Consider the following 24,389-nt stretch of genomic DNA (forward strand, 5'->3'; position numbering starts at 1 on the left):
CTCAGCTCTGAGTTTCCAGCAGGGCCTCTCCTGCTGAGTAAAGGTGGTGGTGGGGGGGGGGACCCACTTCCTCTATGTGCCCCTGCACTTGGTGGGACACTCCCAGAGCAGGCTGGACTGAACCCAGCATGCACCCCCATGCAGCCGTGACACCCCATCCTCCCTTTAGAGCAGAGCACAAGGGGACGGTAACTGGCCTCCATCCCCTGGTAGCTATCACTTGAGCTGCTGTTGGCTCTCATGGCTTCCCCCACCTCCCCAGCACTGCTGCTGCCGCCTGATGAAAGGTTGATGAGCAGGCTTGTGAGAATCATGTGCCTCAGCCAGCACAGCCCTGGCTTGCGAAGCCATGGGGAGCCAAGTGTTTTATCCACAGCTCCAGCCTGAGATGACCTTGTGCTTCTGCCAGCATTTAAACAAAATATTTTAAAAAGGTGGTGGTGGGTGGGGAAGCCTTTCCTCCCTCTCTGCAATTACAGGGCTTTCCTGGGGCTGCCAGCTATCTCAGACGGATATAGAGCACAGCCAGAGACAGTAAAATATTACCCGCATTATTGCTTTTATTATTATTGAAGGGAGGGTCTTATTTCCAGTCTAAGGGCTTGAAAAAAATCTGACTCTCACCCCAAGCTCTCCTCTTCCAGCCAGCAATGCAGCTCAGTGGTATGTGGCAAAGCCCATTCCCGAGCACAAAGGATCAGTTGCTTTCTGGCTGGAGTAAACAAGGGACCTAGGCAGAGCTTTTGGATGGATTTGGAAAATTCTACACCCAACTCCATTGTCTGTTGCTTTAGAGTCAGCAGAGAAGTCTGGTTCTGACGGGGGAGTTGAGCATACTGGCACAGGAGACCCAGGGCACACCATGCCACTACAGACAAGCCTGGCATGTCAGTGGATGGAGACCATCCAGACTCGCAGCAGTAAGGGTTTAAAAACCTAAGTGTTTTGGAAGGGATAAACACACTCCTGCTTTGGGCCAGGAGTCAGCCTCTAGCTAATTGAGGGGTGAGGGGAAGAGACATTCCCCAGGGGCAGGTTATCTCATCACTGCTAGTGCAGAATTCTTTCCCCTTCCTCTGAGGCAGCTGGTACTGGCCCCAGGCAGAGGAGACTGGTCTAGATGGACTTGCGTCTGAGCAGGCAAAGCAATTTTAATGCTTTTTTTGGGTCCTTACCCACTGATCTTGATCTATTGACTGGCAGTAGGGGGCTGAGCTGCCCTGCTGATTTCTGGGATGTGCTTCCATAGGCAGGAAAAAAGGGGGAGAGACTGTCTGAATATTGAGGGCAGATCCCCCCACCCCCTTAATGGGTCACAAAAAGAACAGGGCAAAAACTGGGCATCTCTAGAGCCCAGGGTCGCTGTTACCCCCAAAATACGCTGCAGGGCTTCTACCCTATTCCACATGGCCAGCTGAGACCTCCCAATGCTGTTTGCTCTGACGTGTCTGCTTCCCAGCCTACCGCTGTGCTGCATGTCTGTTTCATCCAGCTGTTGCTTCCAGTCAGGCCTGTGGGTCAGGATCTCTGGGGCAGGGACTGTCACCTTTCTAGCTTGTCTGTACTGCACCTAGTGCCTGCTCCTCGATTAGGCTTCAAGGGGCTGCAGAGTAGAAATGAACTAATGGTAATCACCAAGTCCTGGCCATGCTGGTTCATACGCTCGCCCCACTGCTCTGAGCTGGAAAGAGCTTTGTGATCAAATCCTGCTGCTGCCAGCAGAGCTGGATTCATGCGGCAGGAGGGACAGGCAGGGCTAGAGGGTTTTGCATATCAGCCTGTTCCATCAGCTGCCACTGCAGTAACTTATCCCCTGAGCTGAAAGTTCACCAGGCTTTAGCAGACAAATGTCACTTTTGAAAGCTACTGTCTCCCTTGCACCTGACTGCAGCATCTCAGAAGGGGAACCTGCTCCAGGGGTTTCTTTGCTTCCTACAGCAATAGTTCAGGCCGAGCACACAGCTCCCCTCCTCTCATTCTGGGCTTGGTGCAGCTCAGGGTTATTTTGTTAGACACACAGTCCCTGATGGCTCAGCACTGCAACATCCCCTACACCCTGCCAGTCTGGTTTAATCACAGCACTGGGAATCTGATTCAAATCCAAGCAGAGCGCTCCAGGTCTCCCCGTGAAGTACAATGAGTGGAGTACTGCCTCCGAAGGAGAAGGGTCTGCTAGCCAGCAATAGACACAGATCCTCGTAGGCTGTTTTCCCCATCCTGGCATCAGACAGCGGGGCTAAGCTCACACCACTGGAAATAAAGATTGAATCCCTTCTGCATCAAGTGCATCATTCTTAAAGGGCAAAAATTAGACCTTTAATAAGCAGCCAGGTAGGAAGAGTGGCAAGTGTGCAGCAGAGGTGTGAAATGGGGGGGAATCACCCCCTGTGCGCTCACACCCCACCCACACCTTCCTGCAGAAGCATATTCCACCCACCATCCCTTTGTCATGATGACGTCATGCCATCCTGCTCATGGGGAAAACCAGGGTTAGCCCCCAGCCAATGTTCTCCCAAAGCAGTTGTCATAAGTCAAGCAACTAGATCAGCGTCACCAGTAGGAGGCAGAACGGTCCCTCCCAGAATGGCTTCTGGCATGCAGGGAGGAGAGGAAGGATGGGGAGGCTGAAGCAGCAGGTTGCCTGCCCAGTGGCATAATGCAAGACACAGCACAAGAGGGAGAGGAATGGGGCACACCAGGCTTACCATGGTGTGAGCAAGATCATACAGAGTGAATGGCAGTGCAAGGAACAGAACCCAGAAGACCTGACTGCCAGTCCTGCCCCACCCCGTTGCCAGTAGATCCCTCTCCCAGGGCCAGAGCTAAAGCAAGAGTCCAGATTCCTGGTTTTTAAACACACCAGACCTCATTCCCCTCCCAAAGCTTAGAATGGAACCCAGGAGTCCTGACTCCCAGTCCCCACTGCTCTAACCCATGGGACCCCACTCCCTGGGCACAAAGGGCCTGCACTGTGCTGATTTTTCACAGTGTATCTTCTCTTTCCACAGGTACATCGGGGCACTGGGGGCCAGGGTGATCTGCGATAACATCCCTGGATTAGTCAACAAGCAACGGCAACTCTGCCAGAGGTACCCAGATATCATGCAGTCCGTCGGGGAGGGCGCCAAAGAGTGGATCCGGGAATGCCAACACCAGTTCCGGCACCACCGCTGGAACTGCAGCACGCTGGATAGAGACCACACCGTCTTCGGGAGAGTCATGCTACGCAGTAAGCCCTGTCAGCTTTGCCTTTCCCACCCAGCCCAGGGTAAATCGGTGCTCAACTCCAGCCTGGATGCATGTGTCTAAAGGGAGGAGAATTTGGAGAGTTGATTGAAAAAGGCCAGTTATTTTTTGTAGGAAATTTTGAAGAACTCTTAAATAGAGGTTTCCCCTCTACAATTTCTCTGGGGGTTTTGACCCAAATATGAAACTGAAGAGCATTTTTTTTTAAAACCAAAAACAGTTTTCAAATGTTTTCCATCAAGAACCAGATTGGGTTTTTCCACCAAAACTGAATTTGGATGGAAAGACCGGCTCTACTGTGCCTACAGTGGCAGAGAGAAACCTGGGCATAGCCCTAAATACAGGAAAGGGTGGACATTTTCTGTTTGACAGAGGAAAGGCGTATTTGCAGAGAAGAATATTATCTATAAAGGCCTTGTGTAATGCACTGGAAGGAAAAGAAAACTAGCTAGTCCCTCCCTCGATTTAGGAGGAGCTCTGCATTTAAGTGCTTTCATATCTGAGTCACCGAGTATCTGAAGGCAAGGCTGGAAGTTGAGAACCCACAGGGAGGGGAAAGGTTTGCTAGAGGATCTGACATTGATGCTCCTAGCCATTTGACCATTGGGTTTCTCCCCATCCAAAGCGGGGGGGAGGGTGTAATCCTAGAGAGGCCACAGGCAGGCTGCATGGCACACTGGGAAAAAGCAATGATGCAGCAACCCAGGAAGCCAAGGGGCCGACTGGCATTTCCACCACAGTCCATTCATAGCAGGTACAGAGAGGCTGGGTCACTTTAGACACCCCTTTGCAGTTATCTGTGTTTCAGAGCTGATCTCCAGCATAAGTCAGAGCAGCCTCAGGGCAGCTCTAATATAGACTCAGCTCCCTATGGCCCAAAGGGACCAGTCCAGCAGCTAAGAATCACCAAATGCAGAAAAACCCTCTTTTCACCAGCCACAGCCCTGATGCCCCATAAACTAGGGGCACTAATGGGGAAGGGGCTATATAGCCACTGGTCATCCCTGTGCCATCCAGGGAATCCCCCTGTGCCAAGGGGTGTCCCAATGGCCAGATCTGCTGGCTTCACAGCCCGTTTCTTGTACCAGAGTGATGTAATGGGACCACCATAGCACACTGGTGGCTCAGGCTCCAAAGGCGTAACAGGCAGGGAAGAGGAGAAAGGTTGGCTGACAAAGGAAAGCGTTACTTTGCAAGCACATAGGGGGATCCCTGGCTCCTTCCCTCACAACTTAACCTCATTGAAAGTCAAGGCACCCAGTGCCCGGGGTGTCACATCCCCTGTCTGACAGTCTCAAGCCCCTTCCCTCCCAGAGTCACCCCTGCAGCCTGTGGCCCCCCATCTCCTGTTTTAAAAGGAGCAGCCAGTTCCCATCTCACTTGCACAGGACTCTGAGCACCCCAGAGCCCTGCAGCTTGTCCTGCTGGACACCACCACCACCGCAGGACTCATCTTCCTAGCCCTGCTCCAGCCACTGACCCTGCCAGACCTGATGTGAACTCAGCAAGCTTCTGCCCATCAGCAGGAAGCCAGATGCCCAATGCCCTTGGTCAGCTGACTTGATGGGCGCTGTGGCTCACACCCATCCAGGGGACAGTTGTGTCTCTAAGCATGCTGTGCTAGGTTTCAGTAGCAGCCAGGGCAGGATTCTTCCCATGTACCCAGGAACAAATCCCAAGCAGTGCAGCACCCACCCTGGGAAGGAGAATGGCTGTGTGCTTGAGGCATTGCACCAGGATTCAGGGCAGCTGGGTTCATTCTGGCTCTACCATCAACTCCCAGGGGGACCTTAGGCAAGTCCCATGGCATTGGAGACTGAGCACACGGACTCTGGTGCCAAGGGGACGCTTATGGCCAGACAGTCAAAAGAGCCCAGCACCCGACATGCCAGGCCCGGTATTCCAGCAGGCACTTTCAGGGCAGCGTGGTAAGGATTGTACCTCATGGTGCAGTGCCCAGCTGAAGAGCAATTCCGACAAGGTGAAGGCACATTAACCCCCTTCTGGAGTCTGGCAGACACCGTGTCCATTGCTACTGAGCCAGCTGTCTGTCCCCCGAACACGCACCCCTGGGGGTACATTACACTCACTCCCAGACCTCAGCTACACCCAGAGGCTAGAGTCCTCCAAAAAGCAGAGCCCCAGGGCCTTCCCAGACAATATCCTCCCCTGCAGCCCCACAGTCAGCAGTGCAGAGGGGCCAGCCCCAACTCCCTTGCCCCCTCTATCCATCAGCTAGGTTCACTGGTAAAGCCGGCAGTGCCTATTGTGCCAGCACTCAAGAATCACTTAGGAACCTCTTCGTTTCCCTTGTTTTTCTGTGGGTAGGCTACCATGTGCGGTAGGCTGGGTTACTTCCTTCGAATTGTGACTATTCTCTAAGCTAATCAAGTGGTATCAGGAGCCTGTCGCTGCTCTGGGACAGGAGTGGGTGGGGGAAGGAGACACCTCTGAAGAACAGGCTTGTATGTAAACAGTAATGGGATATATAAATATTTGGAGAGCAAGGCTGGCCAGGAGTCAGCTGCTCACATGGGAACTTGCTGTCTCCCTGCGTGACAGGGAAGCCAAGACGGAGAGCAATTAGACCCCAGGACAACCACAGCTGTGGGTTCCAGAGGAGTGGGCCATAGGCCTGGCACTGAAGTGACTCCCCCTTCCCCAATGTAGGGACAAGGGGGGGGACAAAGGGTGCATTGTACCATAAATCAGAAGGTAATAGCCATGGGTGCAGCAGGGGGACTGCATCCTTCTCTGAAGCCTCCAGCATTAGCTGCTGAACTAGACAGACCAATATCTCACAGCACTAAAGCAGCCTAGTGGGGCCATTGCTCTGCTCTGGAGAGTGAGCCAGGGAGGAAGGATACTGACTATACAGATCATTCATCTGACCTAGCGCTTCTGGTCTCCACTCCCTGGCTGCCGGTAGCACTGCCAACTCTGAGCTTTCACAAATCAGGGCTCTGGTCCCCAAATAGTGAGTGCTGAGGCCTGTTTGCCACCTGGTCTGTGAGCCTATAGAGGCCAGGTTTTCAGGCTAGTCTCTGCTACCAGGCACACTAGAAACTTCCCTTTAAAAAAAACAATTCCGATTCTCATATAGTACTATGACTCCAGGAGTTGGTGCTTTAAGAAAAAGCACCAAATCCCATGAGACGTGATGAAGTTACAAGAGTTAGGAACCCCCATGAGCTCAAACAGTGGGCAACAGTTTGCATCCTGCATGCCATAGAGTCCACGCTGGACTAATCGGATATTGTAGCTCCTACATCCATGGAAATGACAATAACCAAAGTTAGAGTGTCCACAATCAGGGGCGGCTTTAGTAATTTCACCGCCCCAAGCAGGGCAGCACGCTGCGGGGGGCGCTCTGCCGGTCGCGCAGCTCCGGTGGACGTCCCACAGACGTGCCTGTGGAGGGTCCACTGCTCCTGCAGGACCAGCGGGCCCTCCGCAGGCACGCCTGCAGGAGGTCCACCAGAGCCGCCTGCCGCCCTCCCGGCAACAGGCAGAGCGCCCCCTGCGGCATGCAGCCCCAAGCGCGCACTTGGCACGCTGGGGTCTGGACCCGGCCCTGTCCACAATGCTTCCCACCCCCCATTAGCAGTTCAAGTCCAGGGGACCCCAAAAGGCTCATTTCTTTTAGGGTAAGAATTCCCAGCCTGTTGGATACACTTTGCACCAGACAGATGCAGGCATCTCCTGGGAGCAGAGGGAAGTGTTTGCTAGGCAGAAGGGCAGGTTGGCACTCAGCTACTCTGAGGAAGGAAGAGCAAGAAGGAAGAGGGAGAGGGGTGTGGCTCAGTGGAGCCACAAAACTGCCCAACAGAGCAACAAGACCCAGCTCAGAAAAGTTTAAACAAACAATACCAAGACTTATTTTAAATAAAGGCCACTAACAGCCATGAATACCTTTAATAATGTCAATCAAACAGAGCCAGGCTCCTCTAGGTGACTCTTCCTCCAGCAGCCATGAAGAACTGGCTTCCAGTTGCCAGTTTTATAGAGGGCTACCTCACCCAGAACCCTTTGCGGGGAAGAGAAGTCCTGCCCCTGTTTCTCTGGGTGATTGACACCCCATCCAGCCGATCAGCTCTCTTTTCCTCACTCCTGGTTCTGCAAAACTTTCACCCCTTCACAAAGGGTTCTGACACCCAGTGCTCTCTGGATGGAGTGTTTCTAATTCATGTGTGATCAGTTGTGAATGAGGCTGGAACCAGAATGATCTAGCAACAAGATAGATGATCCTGTCCTGTCCCACCCTGCCTGCCCACCTGCCCTCCCCCTCAATACACTGGGTCACATTCAGCCACAGGGGCTGGAGGCCAAGATCAGCTGGGAAGGTGCTTTCCTTCACCTCAGATAACTCATCTGGAGAGTGTCTGAGCACCCCTGGATAGGAGGCAGAGGCAGTGGCACCCTCGCTGCACATCAGGGACTGGCTAGGAGGCAAGGAGGAAGGAGTTAGCTAGACCCAGAAAGATCCCAGTGCGGGTTACTGGAGGGAAGCTCTCTGAGTGGGAGGAGGCAGAAGGGGAGCACTGTTGGCTGTAGCCTGCAGGAGACATGAGTCCGGGGAACTGCCCCTGCCCCTGCCCCTGCCCCAGCCCCTGCCTGAGGCACACTTGCTGCTGGTTCAGAGCCTCCCTGTCCCTGCAGAGCCAAAGGCAGAGGCTGGGGTTAAACCTGTTGGAGTTATGGGCTCCCCACAATCAGAGGCAACCAGTGGCTTTAAGCTCCTGCTCCCCAAATATGATAGAGGCCAGAGACCTCTCACCTTCATCCCTGCCCACCCAGACGTTCAGACTGCAAAGCCTGTGACGCTTGGAACTGCCTACGCTGAGTCCAGGGGCATCCTCCATAGCTCCAGTGCCTCCCTTGGGGCCTGGCACACGACAGCCTGGTGGGAAGAGGAGTCGCCCACCCTCTGGGATGTCCCACCTCTACCCCCGAGCCAGCAAACAGCGAGCAGCAGTTCCTGCCCTGGCAGCCCCGGGGACCCCCCAGGCTGCATAAGCAGAGGCAGCAGGTGTGCAGGAGCAGGGAGCCGACGTGGTGGCTGAAGCTCTATGTGTGACCCTGGGCTGGGCACACACCCTCCGTGCCAGGTCACCGTGCACGGGGCATTCACCCTTTCCCGGGCACCTCTGATCACCATCCGCAGAGCAGGAGTCCTGCCTAGGACGCCAGTCCTCTTCCTGGCTGCTACACATTGCCAACCAGAGAGCTCTTGGCTTTGCTTCCTGTCCCCCAGCCCTGGCCAGGTACCCAGAGAACTCTGTTCTTTGAGGCTGTGTTTGAAAGGGTCCCTCCTCGGTGAACCGCTGCATGGTTTTGATTTTCAGCTGCTTTTACAACTTATAAAACCAGCTGCGAACTCAAACCAGAACCATAAAATACCAGGTGGCCTCCTGTGCTGCTTGGGGCGTCCTGCAGCCTGGCCATTCGCAGCTCCGGCAGGCTGGGATTGTAAGCGCTTCCCAGCACAGGAGGGGGAGATCAAAAGCTGGCTGCTGTCACTGCCCGAGAGGGAAGGGCTCCTCTGCTCTGGCTGCAGCAATGGGAGGAGAAGGAATGGCGGGGCAGAGGGAGGTGTGAGGAGCTGGGAACTCAGCTAGAGATTTGAATATATGTACAACCAATGTCCTACAGACCGCCACGGTCTCCAGCCAGGGCAGGCACACCCGGCATAGCCAGGGCAGGCACACCCGGCATGCCCAGGGAATTACCCTGAAAGGCACAACAGTTGGTGTCTTTTCTAGCTAAACCTCAATCTTCCATCCCATGTTGCCATTATACACTCCACGCCTTCCATCATCTGCTCTGGCCTTTGTCCCTTTGTCCCTTCCCAGTAGGGCCCAGCCCTTGTGCTTTCAGTCTGCCGCCTCCAGGGCAGTTCCCCTCTCAGCACCCTAACGCCCTTGGGTCTCTCCTCCGTCGCGCTGGCCATGGCATCCCTCTCGGGGGCTTCGAGCTCATGCTTCCCAAGCCCGGCTTTGTTCCTTCCAGGGACCTTAGACTCTGACCTCACCAGATGGCAGCTCTAGTTCAAGCACATTCCGAACAGGACCCCAAGCTCTATGCTCATCAGAGCCGCCCACCACTCATTGTCATCCCCGGGAGCTCCCTCTCTCAGAGCCTGTAGTGCTCAGGGTCTGTGAGGAACTGTCCAGCAAAGGAGCTCTGACCAGGCTGGTGCGAGTGCTGAGTACTGACCAGCAAGGCTGCTGGAGAGCCCCCGGGGGGCCTCTCCCATCTCTTCCAGCAGAGGAAAAAGTAAGATCCATTACGCTTAGCAATGCTGAGCACCGCCCGCCCCAAGCCCACCGTGCAGCACCGCTGCATTGCTTCCCGGACTAGTTCATACCCACACACCCCGTTAACAGCCTGTCCTTTGGGCCCACGTCCCCTGGTTGCTTTTTAACGTGGTTACAAAATGAACGAGCGGGGGCAGAATGATCCGCTGGAGTTTTTCAGTCAGGCCACAGGACAGGTCTTGGGGCCTGCAGAGCACAGCGGCCCGAGGCTCAGCTACCCCAGCACGTTAGCCAGCGCGCAGAGTCCCTCGGAGGGGTAACACACGGGGGTTGTTTGTTTTTCAGTAGCTGCTACAGGGCCCAGTACGATAGTGGGGGGTCTTTGTGCCGGGTGCTAAAAGACAGGCCCTGCCCCACAGGGCTTTCAGGAAGCGTGACACAAGACAACAGGTGGAGCCCACAAATAAAAGGAGTGGCAGGGGCCCAGGTAAACTGCCCTAATTACCAAGCCGCCAAGATCCCAGCCAGGCAGGGGGTGGGCAGCATCCCAGCAGAGCGAGCAGGGAGGGGGCTATAGGGTTGCCCACCCTCCAGGATTGTCTTGGACACTCCAGGAATTAGAGATGAATCTTTAATTAAAGATTATGTCATGTGATGAAACCTCCAGGAATACATCTAACCTAAATTGTTAACCCCAGGGGGCTAACCTGGCGGCTGCGCAGCTGTTTGTCAGGAGCGTGGGTGGACGCATTAGGGCATTTGAGGGAGACGTGAAGGTCGGGCGATAAAGGCCAGCGCTGCCAGGCTGCCAGTTCCTCCCTCCCAGTGCAGTCATCACCCCCTCGTTGGCAACTCCCGGGCTCTGCGTGACCCTGCCCCCCGGCTCATGTCGTGCATTGCTCTTGCTGGGCAGCGTGATGGGGGATGAAGCGCAAGCGCCGCCAGCCAGCCAGCCCCCGCGTGAGGTGCCCCACTCACGCTGTTCGGGCTCGCAAGCCAGCTGTGACCCTAGCAGTCCAATGCTGGGCTAGCGCCAGGTCAGTTCCAGGCCCTAGCGCTGGAGCATGGCCGTAAGGCAGACAGGGCAGGCATGAGCAGCGCCAGCCAGCTGCCTCTGCGCTAGGCTGCCTCGTGCGGTAGGAAGATGGAGGCCGAGCAGTGCCCACCTGGCTGTGGGATGAGCAGACGGGCGGAGCTGGGAGGAACTGCTGGCCCCCGGCCCTGTGGGTCTGTTTATCCGGGTTCAGTTGGGGCCCTGCCTTTTCCCAGCCTGTGGCCTTGGCCGCTTTGATGCCCGTGGGCTCAGTGCATGGAGCGGGGGCGGGGAGCCGAATGAGGAGGCAGGTACTGCGGGGAGGAGCCTTGGGGCAGCCAAGCACAGCCATGCTTTACACCTGGGGATGTCTCTGAGGTTTCCTGCTCTCATGGGGCTGCCTCTGCCCGGGCCCAGTGCACACCCTCAGGCCCGTCCCTCGCTTTCCCCGGCAGGCAGCAGAGAGGCAGCCTTTGTCTACGCCATCTCCTCGGCCGGGGTCGTCTACGCCATCACTCGGGCCTGCAGCCAAGGGGAGCTGAAAGCCTGCAGCTGCGACCCCCTGAAGCGCGGCCGCTCCAAGGATGAGCGAGGAGAGTTCGACTGGGGCGGCTGCAGCGACAACATCCACTACGGGATCAAGTTCGCCAAGGCCTTTGTGGACGCCAAGGAGAAGAAGGTGAAGGACGCCCGGGCGCTGATGAACCTGCACAACAACCGCTGCGGGAGGACGGTGAGTACCAGGGTCCAGGCCCGGCCAGCGCCAGAGCCCGGCCAGCGCAGCCGGCCGAGGCCACCATCCTGGGCCAGCTTGCAGTCTGGATTCCTACCCTGTGGGGCCCCTCCGCACCCAGCCTGGTGCCCAGCAGCCAGGGCTGTTGCCAAGCTGTGGGCACAGCTGTTCACACCCCCATGGGGCCGAGCACCTAGGGACAGCATGGGACACAGACAGGGCCGACTCCAGAGTTTTTGCCACCCCAAGCAGAAAAAAAAAAAGAAAAAAGCCGCAATCTGCGGGAGCTCTACTGCAGCTGCTTCAGTCTTCAGCAGCAACTCGGCGGCAGGTCCTTCGCTCCGAGACGGAGTGAGGGACCCGCCGCCGAATTGCCGTCAAAGAGCCCGACGTGCCGCCCCTTCCCCGTGGCCGCCCCAAGCACCTGCTTGCTGGGCTGATGCCTGGAGCCAGCCCTGGGCACAGGAACTGAGCAGCCGCTGTGCCAGGCAGGAAAGCAGCTTCCCTGCCTCGCTGTGGCATCTCTTCCCCAGCCGGGCGCTCCGGGGTGAGATAGCTGCTGGCTGATTCCCAGCCAGAGGCACTAACTCTCCAGTGTGTGTGTGTGTGGGGGGGGAAACCACGATCCAGCCCACACCCTCCCCCACCAGTGGGAATGCCCTCACCTGCCTGGACTCCCCACCCTCGCTGTTTGCAGCCCAGCAGTGCTAGCTTCTGGGGGGGAGGGTAAGGGGGCTGGGAACAGCACATCCAGCCTCCAGGGCGCAACAGGGCCCCTGTGTTTGCGGTGATTCCCCATTTGACTGGGACTCTCTCAGAGGCAACCAGACTGGCAGTGACCTCCCCACCCCCCATTCCTGAGCTGCTTGCTTCCAAGCTCTTCTCTGCAGCAAAGAGCCCAGGCTCCTGCACGAGCAGCTGGGAACATGGAGGAACAGCTAGCGCCGGGTCACCTGCCAGCTTCCTGCAGACTCTGGGGAGCAGATGGATCCTGTGGGCCACCAGGGCCTGCAGCCTTCCCTGCAGTCCCACTGGCCTCAAGGAAGGCAGATCCCCATGTGACATTCCCCAGGACTGATGAATAGCTGTATCTCCTCAGTTCTCCACCCTGGGGTGCCTGTCACACTGCTTTACTGGTGAGCAGCCCCTCTTGGCCAGTTTACACACAGCCACCAGCATGTCACTTGCTCCCAGCTGCACACTACTGAGTGCTACGAGCTGGCCACTCATGAATGACATGGCAGAAGACCACCGGCAGATTCCTGGTCCCAGCCTTGTCCCCCAGAAATGTGCATCTTGTACTGCTCAGCACACTGCTGAACAATGCAAGCTCATAGAGAGTCCGTCATTTCATCAATGGAACATGATATGCACCAACCCTGTGATCCCAAAGGGAGTTTCCTACACACTTTAATCCAAACACACTGGTTAAGATTAAACACTAAAATAAGTTTATTAACTACAGAAAGATAGATTGCAAGTGATTACAAGTGGTGATGTATCAAAGTCAGGATTGGTTACAAAAGAAATAAGAGTAAAACACCAGCTAATACCTAACTTAACAAGCTAAGTGAACTGAGAAGCAAAAGGTTTTGTCTTGCCATACATTTACAGCAGTCTGTACTGGCTGAAAAGCCAGCCAGGACCACTGCTCTCCCAGTTCAATGATGCTTTCTTTGCCTTTCGAGCATTGCAGCTGCCATTAGTAGTGATGGGGGAGCAAGAGGTGATTTGAGGCCGCTGTCTCTCATTCTTACACCACTCTCCCCTCTGAGGATTACCCCCAGCTGGTTGCAGGTGACACGTAGCGTCTTGTGGATGTGAGGGTTGAACAGTCCCTGTGATGAAATGTAGATTTCTCTTTCACATCTTCCCATTGCTGGAGAATGGTCACTTAACTAAGTGATAACCCAGGTTACTGTGTTGATACCTGTCTGGGTGTGCCAGTGTCGTTGAAGAACTGGTTTAGGTCTGCCTATCTAACTTTGGAACATGTTACAGCACTGTTATACAGTAGAAACTTGTAACTTTACATACACGGTTGATACACACATTTTACCAGGATGATAATGTTCAGCAGATTACAGCGTTTCAATGATACCTCGCGAGGTATACTTTGTACAAAATTGATCATAGTCTTGTAAAAGTGGTGAACATCCCTCACACCCCATTAGCACTGAAGTCGGGCCAGTGTCTGTGTCCCCTTCTGGAGAGAGCTAACCCCTGACCTGTCTCCGGCCCATGAGCTCAGTTTTATAAATGGCCTGATGCTGAAAGCTCCCTTCTCTCAATCAGTCTTATTGCTCCTCCCACACCCACTCCAGGATAAACGGTGACAGGGCAAGACAACTAGCAGTAACACAGACCTGCTTTCAACTGAAGCTTTGTCTACACTGGCAAGTGAATGACAAAACTTTTGTCGTTCAGAGGCGTTAAAAAAACCCACACACCCGAAAGACAAAAGTTTTGCCGACGACAAGTGCCGGTGCAAACACACTAACACCGCTTGTTGGGGGTGGAAGGTTTTTGTCACCACAAACAGCAGCTACACTGTGCACCTTTTAGCGGCACAGCTGTAGTGACACAGCTGTGTCGCTGAAAACTGCACTGTGTAGACATAGCCTGAGATGTGTCCTGTGCATAAATCATGCCGGTGGCCTTTTGGTGTCAGAGCTGTTGCAAGGGGAGGGAAGTTTGTGGCATGGCAGAGGCCTTCTGCCTTCAATCCCTGCTGCTCAGCTCCCTGGGGTGATCAGGGGGCTTCACAAAAGCCAGTCTTTTATGATTTTCCAAAACCTCCCTTTGGCTCTTCTGAGAAGGCGGCTCACAGAACTCCCTGCCTCTTCCCATTAGCTATCACCATCCCACGTGGGCAAGAAACAGTGAGCAACTCCAGGAGACTGAGCGTCCATGGCTGGGATCTGACCAACGTGAGTGCAATGGGCTGGCTTGGCCCTGCCTTTTCCTCATGGCCTCTTTTCTCTTATAGGCTGTAAAGCGATTCCTGAAGCTGGAGTGCAAATGCCATGGAGTCAGCGGCTCCTGCACCCTAAGGACTTGTTGGTTGGCAATGTCAGATTTTCGGAAAACTGGGGATTACCTTAGGAAGAAATACAATGGGGCCATCCAGGTGACAATGAACCAGGATGGCACCGGCTTCACCGTGGCCAACAAGAACTTCAGGAAACCCACCAAAACAGACCTGGTGTACTTTGAGAACTCTCCTGATTACTGTGTGATGGACAAGTCGGCAGGTAAGAACCTGCCCCAACAGCTGTCTGCATGGCTGCTGTGGCGGGTAAACTAGCAAAACATCTCCTACCCCTTTGTCAGGCCTGCAGCCTCCCACTAACCCACAGGAGGCCTCCCACAACCCATATTAAAGAGCAACCCACCCTTTGGACTGTTCACTCAGCCCAGTTGTCGAATTTAGGCAGCGCAGGCCTCACCTGGTTACCACTTAGAGAGACCAGGTGGGTGCGGTGTTGTCTTTTATTGGACCAACTTCTGTTCTGAGAGAGACAAACTTTTGAGCTACAGAGAGCTCTTCTTTAGCCCAGAACTGACTCCCCAGCAGAAGCTGGTCCAATAAAAGATATTATCTCCCTCACCCTGTCTCACTCATACCCTGGGACCGACACGCCTACTGCCACACTGCAGTTACTGCTTGGCATTTAGCTTGCACATGTAGAGAGCTGCCTAGCAGAGAGCGAGGTTTGAACTCCTGCGGCTGGGGCCGGGGCTGCACCAGCAAGGCAGAATGTAGGGTAACCTCCAGCATACGCTGTGCGTTCTCTGCTGTTCCATTGCTTTGTGGGAAGGGTCCAAGTTTCAGAGCCATATTTATTCTCTTCTCTCCGCCCTCAAAGGCCCCACAAAACCAGTGAGAGTTGCAAAACAGCCCCTGAGGGGGTTTACTGTGGAATTTCCCATGATAAGAAAAAAATTAAAATAAAAAAGCCAAACAGCATCTTCCCAACCAGCAAAGTCTGTGACTGTGAAAGTGCAACTTGCAGACAGCTGCCACGTGGGCCGTCTGAGAAGCAAGGGATTATGGGAGCTGCAGTAGGTAGCAGGAAGGACATGAAGGGGGCTGGCTCTGTGCTGTACGCCTGGGAAATCAGAGGTGACTCAGCCAACAGGGCAGGGGAGGCTCAGTCTGATGTGAATCCTGTAGCCATCCACGTGCACAAACGTCCAGGTGTGAAAAAATGGTGAATGGCAGTTGTCAGGCTGCTGCTGGGAAGGAGTCAGAAGAGCCCCACGCAGGCAGCCCAGCTGGGAACACCCCAGACATTTGTAAGCCTGCTTATTGCTGTTTGTCACTCAGCACTGAGCGAGGGGCTGGTGGCTACTTCTCCTCTGGGGCTTTCAGCCTAATATACTAATCAGCTCGGAGTCCCAACAGCCAGAGGGGGAGCCAGCCCACTGGAGTTCGCCTTACTGGCCTCGGGAAACTCCTGTCAAACCTCCCCAAGTTCTGCCACCCTCCCACCACCAGGGCCCTCCACAGCACAGGGCCCAGCTCTAAGCAGCGTGGGTTTGATTTGGTTACACTCTGACCCCATATGCTCAAACGGTAGGAAAGAAGGTGCATTGAGGGCCCAGGAATATCAGGGAATCATCCCCCAGTATTACCAGGCAGCCGCTGCCGCCCACACCTGCCCTCCAAGTTATCAGCATGTTCCCTGAGCAGCAGCCAGCACTAGAAGTGAGCAAGGGGCAGAAGTTCTGCTGGGACAGAGATTTGCATTGCAGGGGCTTCTCCAGAATTTCACCTGCCCCAGTTCTGGGTGTATGTGACTGGAAACTCCTCTCTGAACCCTAGGCCTTTCTTGGACACACTGCTCCAGCACGCAGCCACGCAGGGCATGCACAAGCTGTCACTGCAGCTACAATGCATGGGCTTGGGGTGACGTGCAGAGAAGCCCAAGTTGCTGCTATTCAGCTTCTGGACCGGTCTTCCGTGTGACGGTTCTGTCCACCAGGTCAAACAGCCCTGCACTGCCATCGGTTTCCCTGGCAACAGGCACAGCTCCCTGGACCCAGCAGTGCAGCCGCGGTACCCAGGCAATCTGTGAGGGAGGAAAATAGCAATGAACACACGGTTTCTACACTTAAACGAGCCACTCGCCCCACATTTATTCTATGCATCAGCAGCACAGAGGTATTTCTACCTTCTAGTCCCACCCGTGCCCTTCCACCTCAGCCACCCCATCATTCACCCCGTGGCTGGCCTCTGCCCCAGGTGGAGGGAGCCTAGCCGTAGCTGCCGCCGTGTTGCAATCAAGCCAGCAGAGGGCGCGTACGTCAGCGGCAAATTGGATGAACTGACAGGGCAGAAGTAGCTCACAACCAGTTCGTTGCTGCCTTTGGCACCAGGCAACCCCATGGAGCAGCACGGTGGTTTCAGTAAATACCATGCACCCTCCTCCTGATGCAAAGACGTGCTCCAAACAATCAACCAATAAACCAACCACAAACTTTGTCACCCCTTGTGTAACCTCCAGAGCCAGTCGGGGCCACTTCAGACACGCCTGTACAGTTAAACTCACAAAGATGAACAAAAGAATCATCAAGCCAGGCCCAGGGCATACTCAGACCTGACTTACACACACACACACACACACACTTCTGACAGGTTAATAGTAAAAATTTGTCAGTAGGGAAAAAAATTAATATTTCTTGAACAATTTTTTTCACCATTTGGAGGGGTTTTGAGCAGTTGGTCTGAATTTTTAATTTGTGAAAAAAATTCTAAAAAACAGCAAAAGAATTCAACACCGTTTCACAACTACTCGTTTTCCAACTAGTTCTGATAAGCACTAACAACGTAGCAAATTAAAACCAAATAGCCACATGGTTTATTAATCACACAACTGGGATTCCATTGCGATTGCAGCCAGGCACTGCAGGGCCCTGCGGCTGGACTCGGCTGGTGCATCTACACTCAGCGGGGAGCAAGACTCCCAGCCCGGATGACAGACACGCACAAGCGCTCGAGCTAGCTTGCTAAAAATAGCAGTGTGGATGTTATGGCCCAGGCTGGTGCTCAGGCTCTCCAGCTCGCCCCCATCCCTAGGTGTCAGAGTCCCAGCTCCAGGCCGAGCCGCGGCTGTCTACACAGCTGTCTTTACAGTGCTAGCCCAAGTCTGTGGAGCTGGGGCAGGAGGCTCCTGCCACAGGCTCCAAAATGCTGCGCAATCTGCCAAGCTGGGCTGCAAGGCTCACCCCCAGCTACAGCGTAGCCATGCCCTGACATCCTGGCCAGGCCGTGAACTGTGAAGTCAGTCAGAAAATAGACGCAAATGAGTCGAATTTTCAGTCTTGCTTTTCGGGCGGGGGGGAGTGTTTAAAATGTGTCCCAAAAACTGAGTACTAAACCCACACATGGCACTAGTGTAACACCAACAGACCCCCAGTCGTCATCGGGCAGGATTGAACCTGGGATCTCTGGAGCTTAGTGCATGAACCTGTATCACATGAGCTAAAAGCCAATTGGCTGTTGGCTAAGGCTGTAGAGCAGACTCATTTTCTCTCTCTCTAAGTGGTCTTGGTTCCACTGGATGGGACAGAACACCCCACCCAGACAGTGTGTGGGTTACACTAGCACCTTCCATCAGAGACTCACACAGCACTTTGCACTGTACAAACATCAACCTGCATAGCAGGAAGTGACGAGAGCTGGTCCGGAAAGAATTCCCTCTTCTCCCGCAAAGGGAGAGGGTTTTGATAAAAAAAAATGAAAACCCCAAATCTAACACATTTTCACTTTAACACCCAAAAGTTTGGTTATCTCCCCCCAATGAAAACATGAAAATATGTCAAAAATAAAAGTTTGAAATGAAAACTAACCATTCTTTTTGACAAAATTTCAACCCCCTTTAGTAAGTATTACCCTGTGTACTGAAGTGGGAATCGAAGCAGAGAAGTGAACTTCACCCAGAACTTGCCCAAGGTCTCACAGAGGACAGAACTGGAAACCCAGGAGTCCTGTCTCAGTTCTTCGCTCTTCCCACTAGACCATGCTTCATCCACCACTAGACTCATAGACTTTAAGGTCAGAAGGGACCATCATGATCATCTAGTCTGACCTCCTGCACATTGCAGGCCACAGAACCTCCCCCACTCCTGAAATATCCCCTAACCTCTGGCTGAGTTACTGAAGTCCTCAAATCATGGTTTAAAGATTTCAAGTTACAGAGAATTCACCATTTACACTAGTTTAAATCTGCAAGTTTAAACTAGTCCTAGCTAAACTTTATCTCCATTTCAGATGCTGGGAGTCAGCCTGTCTGACTGCCCCTTACACTTGTGTTAATCCAGAGTAACCCCATTCATTTGCACCAGGGCAAAGCTGAGCAGAGTCTTCCAAAGTGATCTTCAGTCACTCAAAGTCCCCTTACCTACCTGAACCATTGCTCTCTGCAATGAACAAACCTTTACATGGGGTTTTCAGAGCAGCAGCAGGACACAGTCCTTTTTTTTTTCTTTTTTTTTTTTTCCTTTTTTGCACGACCAGAGAAGCCTGGACTTCCAGGCTGTGTGGGGTAAGAGCAGCCGTGCCAGTTCACTGGCAGCTGCACCAGCTTTGCAAAGGCGGTTAGCCCTGCAGAGGGCCTCACAACTGGAGTGAGACATTTCCACTTCTAACTAGGGGTTGGCCAGGGCCACTTAACTGGACACTCAAGCCAGCTGTCTCCTGCCCAGCTGTCTGCCAGCCCAGCTGTCTGCCAATGTCTTGGTACAGGTCCCAGGTCCAGTAGCTTCCTGCTGTGTATAAACCTTTGCTCCTAGTACTTGGCCTCTCCAGCCGTCATACAGGATAATTAAACCCCAAGGGAAGGGAATTTGACACACGCTAGTGGGGAGAGCTCTCTGCATACCTGCCTCAAGGGAGTGCTGGCTCCGTGCTCCATCCAACTCAGAGTAACTCACCCCAGGGGAGACGGGGCCAGGCACAGGGAGAGAGCAACCCCAAGGAATGCAGAGCCAAACAGCGAAGACGGGGGGGTGGGGGGGGAGGATATCTGTGGCCTGTACCTGGCCTAGAGAACGGATTAGTGCATGGACAGAGGGTGGGGTGGGGTGGGAAAGGAAGATCAGCAAAGCTGAGGGGATGTTTAATAGGAGAGTTTCAGCCATTTTAGGAGGTTGCTTCCAAATCTCCACCTCTCACACACTAGGAGCTGCCGTGAGGGTCGGGCTTCCCAGCCCGTCTGGCTGATGGGCCAGTGCAGCCGGAAGGCTCTGGGCTAGGAGAGGCAGCTTGGAAATCACCCCGGGCGTGCAGCGCTTTCCAAAGGAGCAGCAGAGAGCACGAGCCCAGGGCCAGCCCTGGTTGTGCATACAGCGCGCACAGGTAGAAGTGCGAGGACGGGCCCCAGGGCAGCAGGAGGGGCTAAGGTAGCAGGGACAGAAATGATTCAAGAACTGGGGAATAGCACTGAGGAGAAAGTCACATCCATCCCCCCAGCGTGTCCCCTCCGTGGGGCGGCACCATGCCCAGCCTGCTGTCTCAGGAGCGGCAGCCTGGAAAGCGTGTGCCGCTCCCGGCTCAGGCCCAGGGGAGCCTGTGCACATGGGCAGTTCATCAGATTCCACCCTCTGTAGCCTCTTCCTCCCTAGGAACCCAAAGAGCATTAAACACACGAACCCCTGCAGGACCCGGGGGCCTGGTCCTTTCCCGCTGTACTGGTGGGGAGGCGGCAGCAGAACGAGTGCTGTGGCAGAGCTGAGAGCCCAGGAGTTCTCTAAACCCTGGGCCTGCTATTTTATATGCCTTTGCCCGCAGACTCTCTCTGCTCCTCCCTCACACCAGCGGGCAAGGCACACAGGCAGGAGGATTCCAGCAGAACAGACAAGTCTGCGTCACCGCCTTTGCTGGATACCAGAAATCACCGAGCACGAGTTAGAGCCGCTCTACCACCACCACCCTCCCGGCGTTGCCTGCTTCCCTAGGCCTGGCATGAGCAGTACAGAGTCCTCAAAGTCAGCCGGCTGAGTCTGGCCTGTCGTGCTGTGAAGCTGAACAGCAGCGCAGACCCTGATGCTAGGATGGGCACAGCCTGCAGCTCCAGAGGGGATTCAGCAGTGCCCAATGTTTAGACACCTGGCGAGAATTCGCTGCTGAAACCAGGAGCACAGGGCTGGTGTAGAGACACACTTCCATCAGGTTCGTTAAACTGACACGAGCTCCTGCCAGGGCAGAAGTGGCTTCAACCATTCTGGCTTGAGCTGGCTTAGGCAAAGGCAAGATCAGCCATTTCTAAACCGGTTCACGTGTCAGAGAGAGGTGAAAGGGGGCCAGTTTGTGTCTAGACAACACCTGAATTGGATCCAAGGGAGAGGCCAGAAGAAGAAAGGGTTTACTCGGTGCATTGCCCCCAATTACCCAGAAACCAAAGGCCTGTCTGAATAAGGCATGCTCAGCAAGGCTGAAGGTCCCTGTCCCTCAGCAGCTCGGTCTCTCGGCTATGGCTAGACGGCTCAGAGCGGCTGCTAGAGACCAAACTGGGGCCTCTTTCCCCTCAGAGACCTGACCTCAGCCGGGGCAGGTCTGAACTCGTCTGACACTAGAAGATGTGACCTCAGGGCCCAGACACCCCCCCCCCCCACACACACACACACAGCCTCCACCAGAAACCCGCAGGAGAGGAAAGGCTCTCCATGGACACGGGCACTTGCACACAACAGTGCCCCCAAAATGAGAATGTGATGGGGTTTGTGCTAGGAAAACCAGAGCCCAAGAATTCCAGGAACTGTACTGACCTAGGGAAGAGCATGCAGGTGCGGTCTGGGGCCTGAGCCACCCCTCAGCTCTCCCTGGGTTGTTTCACGCATGCATTACTGGGTATTTCCCTGCTGCTGTTTAGGGGGCTTAGCTGATACCATTTATGTCCACGCATGCAGAGGCCCTCATCTATGGGAGCCAATTCCCCATGTCCCTGCGCCTGGTGCAGTCATTTACGCCAGTTGAGTGAGTGTGGAATGCTACCGTGCCAACGTGGCAGTGGTTCCCACCCATGTTGCACCGGTCTAATCATCAGCCTGAGGTGCAGGACCACGGGGAATTGGGCCCCAATGACTCCTGAGCACTAGCCAGTAGATGCCATGCTTGTGCTTTTATTTATGGGGCTATCACGGGATCAGGGACTTCAAGGCAGGTCACTTTGTATGACCAGGCTCCACCATGTGGGCCAGCTCTCAGAGCAGCTCGGGGCAAAGCGGCTCTATTTCTGAACCCATCTGCCCTGGGAGTTCTGAGCCACAGGACACAAATGAAATAATGGTTCAAAGATGTGGCCTGGTTGAAAATTCATACAGAAAATTGTGCTCTGCATTTCATAGAAAGACCCAGGGCTGTTGTGTAAGGATTCACGTCCTCTCTGGGCGAGGGAGCTGAATGCTAAGACAGAAAGACAATTGGTCCATAGATCTATAAACTTACTGCTGTTGACCCACAAGGCACAGTACAATCCTTGCACCCAAGAACCTACCATGTAAAGACAGTAAATTAGGAGTTCATGCACTGCTAAAACAGCATGTGTTTAAACTCAGTCTCTCCAACGTATATTGCAGTAGGGCCTAGTGGCCCCACAATTCTGACCCGGTCGCATCATGTGAGGTGCTGTACAGAGAACAAAACAAGCAGGCCCTGGCCCAAAGACCTTACAGTCTAGATAGCCAGTAGTTGGTTGCAGAGAGCCCCTGATAGCAATGCCTGGGACATCCCTCCAAAAACTATATCAGGGGAACTAGATAAAAAGAACGAGATAAGTTCATGGAGGACAGGTCCATCAATGGCTATTAGCCAGAATGGACAGGGATGGTGTCCCTAGCCTCTGTTTGCCAGAAGCTGGGAATGGGCGACAGGCGATGGATCACTTGGTGATTCCCTGTTCTGGTCACTCCCTCTGGGGCACCTGGCATTGGCCACTGTTGGAGGACAGGATACTGGGCTAGATGGACCTTGGGTCTGACCCAGTACTGCCGTTCTTATGTCATAATGATGCATTTTCGTTCACGGCGAGATTGAGAGGGACAGTGTAATGAACCCTTGCTTCCTTCCACAGGTTCCCTGGGGACGGCGGGTCGTGTGTGCAATAAGCTGTCCCGTGGGACCGACGGCTGCGAGGTCATGTGCTGTGGCCGGGGCTATGACACCACCCGGGTCACGCGTATCACCAAGTGTGAGTGCAAGTTCCACTGGTGCTGCGCCGTGCGCTGCAAGGAGTGCGAGGACACTGTTGACGTGCACACGTGTAAAGCACCGAAGCGGGCCGAGTGGTTAGACCAAACCTGAGGAGACAGGAACCAAAGAGGGAAAAACAAACTCACGCACGACCCGTGCCCCATGGGCCATGGCATTCCGGGAGCTGTAGTTCAGCTGCATGGCTTTTATTTAATTAATTCTGCAAAGCACTAATGACAGGACTACATTTCCCAGGAGATACCGTGGACCTTTCCAACCGCTCAGCAAATCTACCCCCTTCCCTAGAAGAAGTCTGCAGTCATTGCTTAAACTGTGAAGCTTCCTCTGCCCATTGTCGTCTTGCAAAAGGTCAGTGCAGCTGCTTACGAACTTGAGACCGATCATTGGAATGTGAGTGACTGATCCCTGCATGTCCCTAAAGAATTTTGTTGCTATAAATTAAATTTCAGCAGGAAAACCAAAAAAAACCCCAAACAACCGTCACCAACCTAGAGCAAACTATGAAATCCTTGCAGAAAGCTCTCTCTTTGCTTTGTTTTTAGCGAGGCCCAAGGAAGGATGTTGCAAAGCCCTAAGGAAGCTCGATGGTCTCAAACAGACCCAGAACGTTAATGCACAGCTGCACTATAGACAGGAGGTGACCAGAGCAACTCTTTGTAAGTGGACTTTTCTTCCACTCCTCAATGAAGACAGGCGGAGTTGCAAATTGTCACCCAAAATTGTCACCCAAAAAGGAAAAAAAAAAATCCATAGAGAGAGAGAGGGAAAGAGAGCGAAGAATCTGTGAAGAGACTGGTAAAGTAAACTAATATAACAGTGGCTCTTTGTAAAACTCATTTGTATGTTGTGTATACTGCTTTTTATTATTTTAAGATGAAATTCATTATAAACCTATATCAGAAACCAACGCTCTTTGCTTTGTGCTTACTACACGTGGGACTGGGAGCGAGAGCTTCTCTTCACAGTCTCCAATACAGAAGCCAACCTGCTTCCCACTCTGCTTAAAGCCTGTAGACTGGCAGATGGTGCAGTCTCCCGGTGAGATTTCCACCACAACCCCCTGAAATGATCATTCTTGGCTTTCCATGAAGATGGTCAGCATGCCAGACATGTCCCACCAGAATAGAACAGAACAATAGTTCAGGTGGAGCCTCCTGTCTCTACCGCTGGCTGCCTCATAGGCAGGCAGTTCTCTGTGTAAGCCACCTGACTGCACACTGCTAGACCAAGCGCTAGGTTAGTTCCAGATCTTCGCTGAGTTGCTAAAACTTTATTATTGATCAAGATTGAAGTTGATAGAAAAAAAGACTTGTTGCCACCCCACACTCACCACCCCTTGCCCCCCACCACCGCAAGCCCTAAATTAGGCCTGGTCTACACACAGAAATTGCACCAGCTACCTACGTTTCTGAATGAGGATAGTTCAATCGGCACAGCCTTGGAGTGCAGACTCTTCATTTGGTGTAAGGGGCTTTACACTGATTTGTTAGCCACTCGGAGCTGGTTTAAGACTTTCCTAACAAGCAGGTTGCACCGGTGTAACTAAACTGGTTCAGAAACCTAAAGATTTAGCTAACCCCCAATGCAATTTGTGTGTCTAGACTGGCCCATCATTTGTGGTGTCCAACTCTCAAGAGTATGCACTCTTGCCTGGACAGTATTGTGCCTTAGGAGTTAACTGTAATTTAGTGTGTCCGATGCACATTCCCCTCCCGCCTGGTGGGTTTACCGTAGTGTATTTACTGGGATACATACAGAGTTAGTTTTTGTGTCATTTTGTACAAGTGCTTTAAAGGCAATATATGAAATGCCATGATACTGAATCAAATTGTTAAGGATGCCTCTAAACTCTGCTCTCCAAGTTTGCTTCCCTATTTGCCCAGGGCGAGTCATGCTTGTTTGATG

At 53.7% G+C, this 24,389-nt stretch overlaps 1 protein-coding gene across 3 annotated transcripts in view; it reads left to right on the forward strand.

The window, feature by feature from the left end:
* Nucleotides 1-23,385, forward strand: part of WNT2B (Wnt family member 2B) — a 44,705-nt gene extending 21,320 nt beyond the window's left edge. For 2 of the 3 annotated variants that reach the window (XM_045014099.1, XM_045014101.1), the window contains exons 2-5: nt 3,009-3,229; nt 10,992-11,269; nt 14,259-14,523; nt 22,345-23,385. In XM_045014099.1, coding sequence (XP_044870034.1) covers nt 3,009-3,229; nt 10,992-11,269; nt 14,259-14,523; nt 22,345-22,574 — 994 coding nt within the window. In that variant the 3' untranslated portion in view covers nt 22,575-23,385. Of the gene's footprint in view, nt 1-778; nt 921-3,008; nt 3,230-10,991; nt 11,270-14,258; nt 14,524-22,344 lie in introns of those variants that run through there. The other variant, XM_045014100.1, reaches the window with a different exon arrangement.
* The last annotated feature ends 1,004 nt before the right edge of the window (nt 23,386-24,389 follow it).

Source organism: Mauremys mutica, chromosome 4, assembly GCF_020497125.1.
Source record: "Mauremys mutica isolate MM-2020 ecotype Southern chromosome 4, ASM2049712v1, whole genome shotgun sequence".
NCBI classification, from domain to species: Eukaryota; Metazoa; Chordata; order Testudines; family Geoemydidae; genus Mauremys; species Mauremys mutica.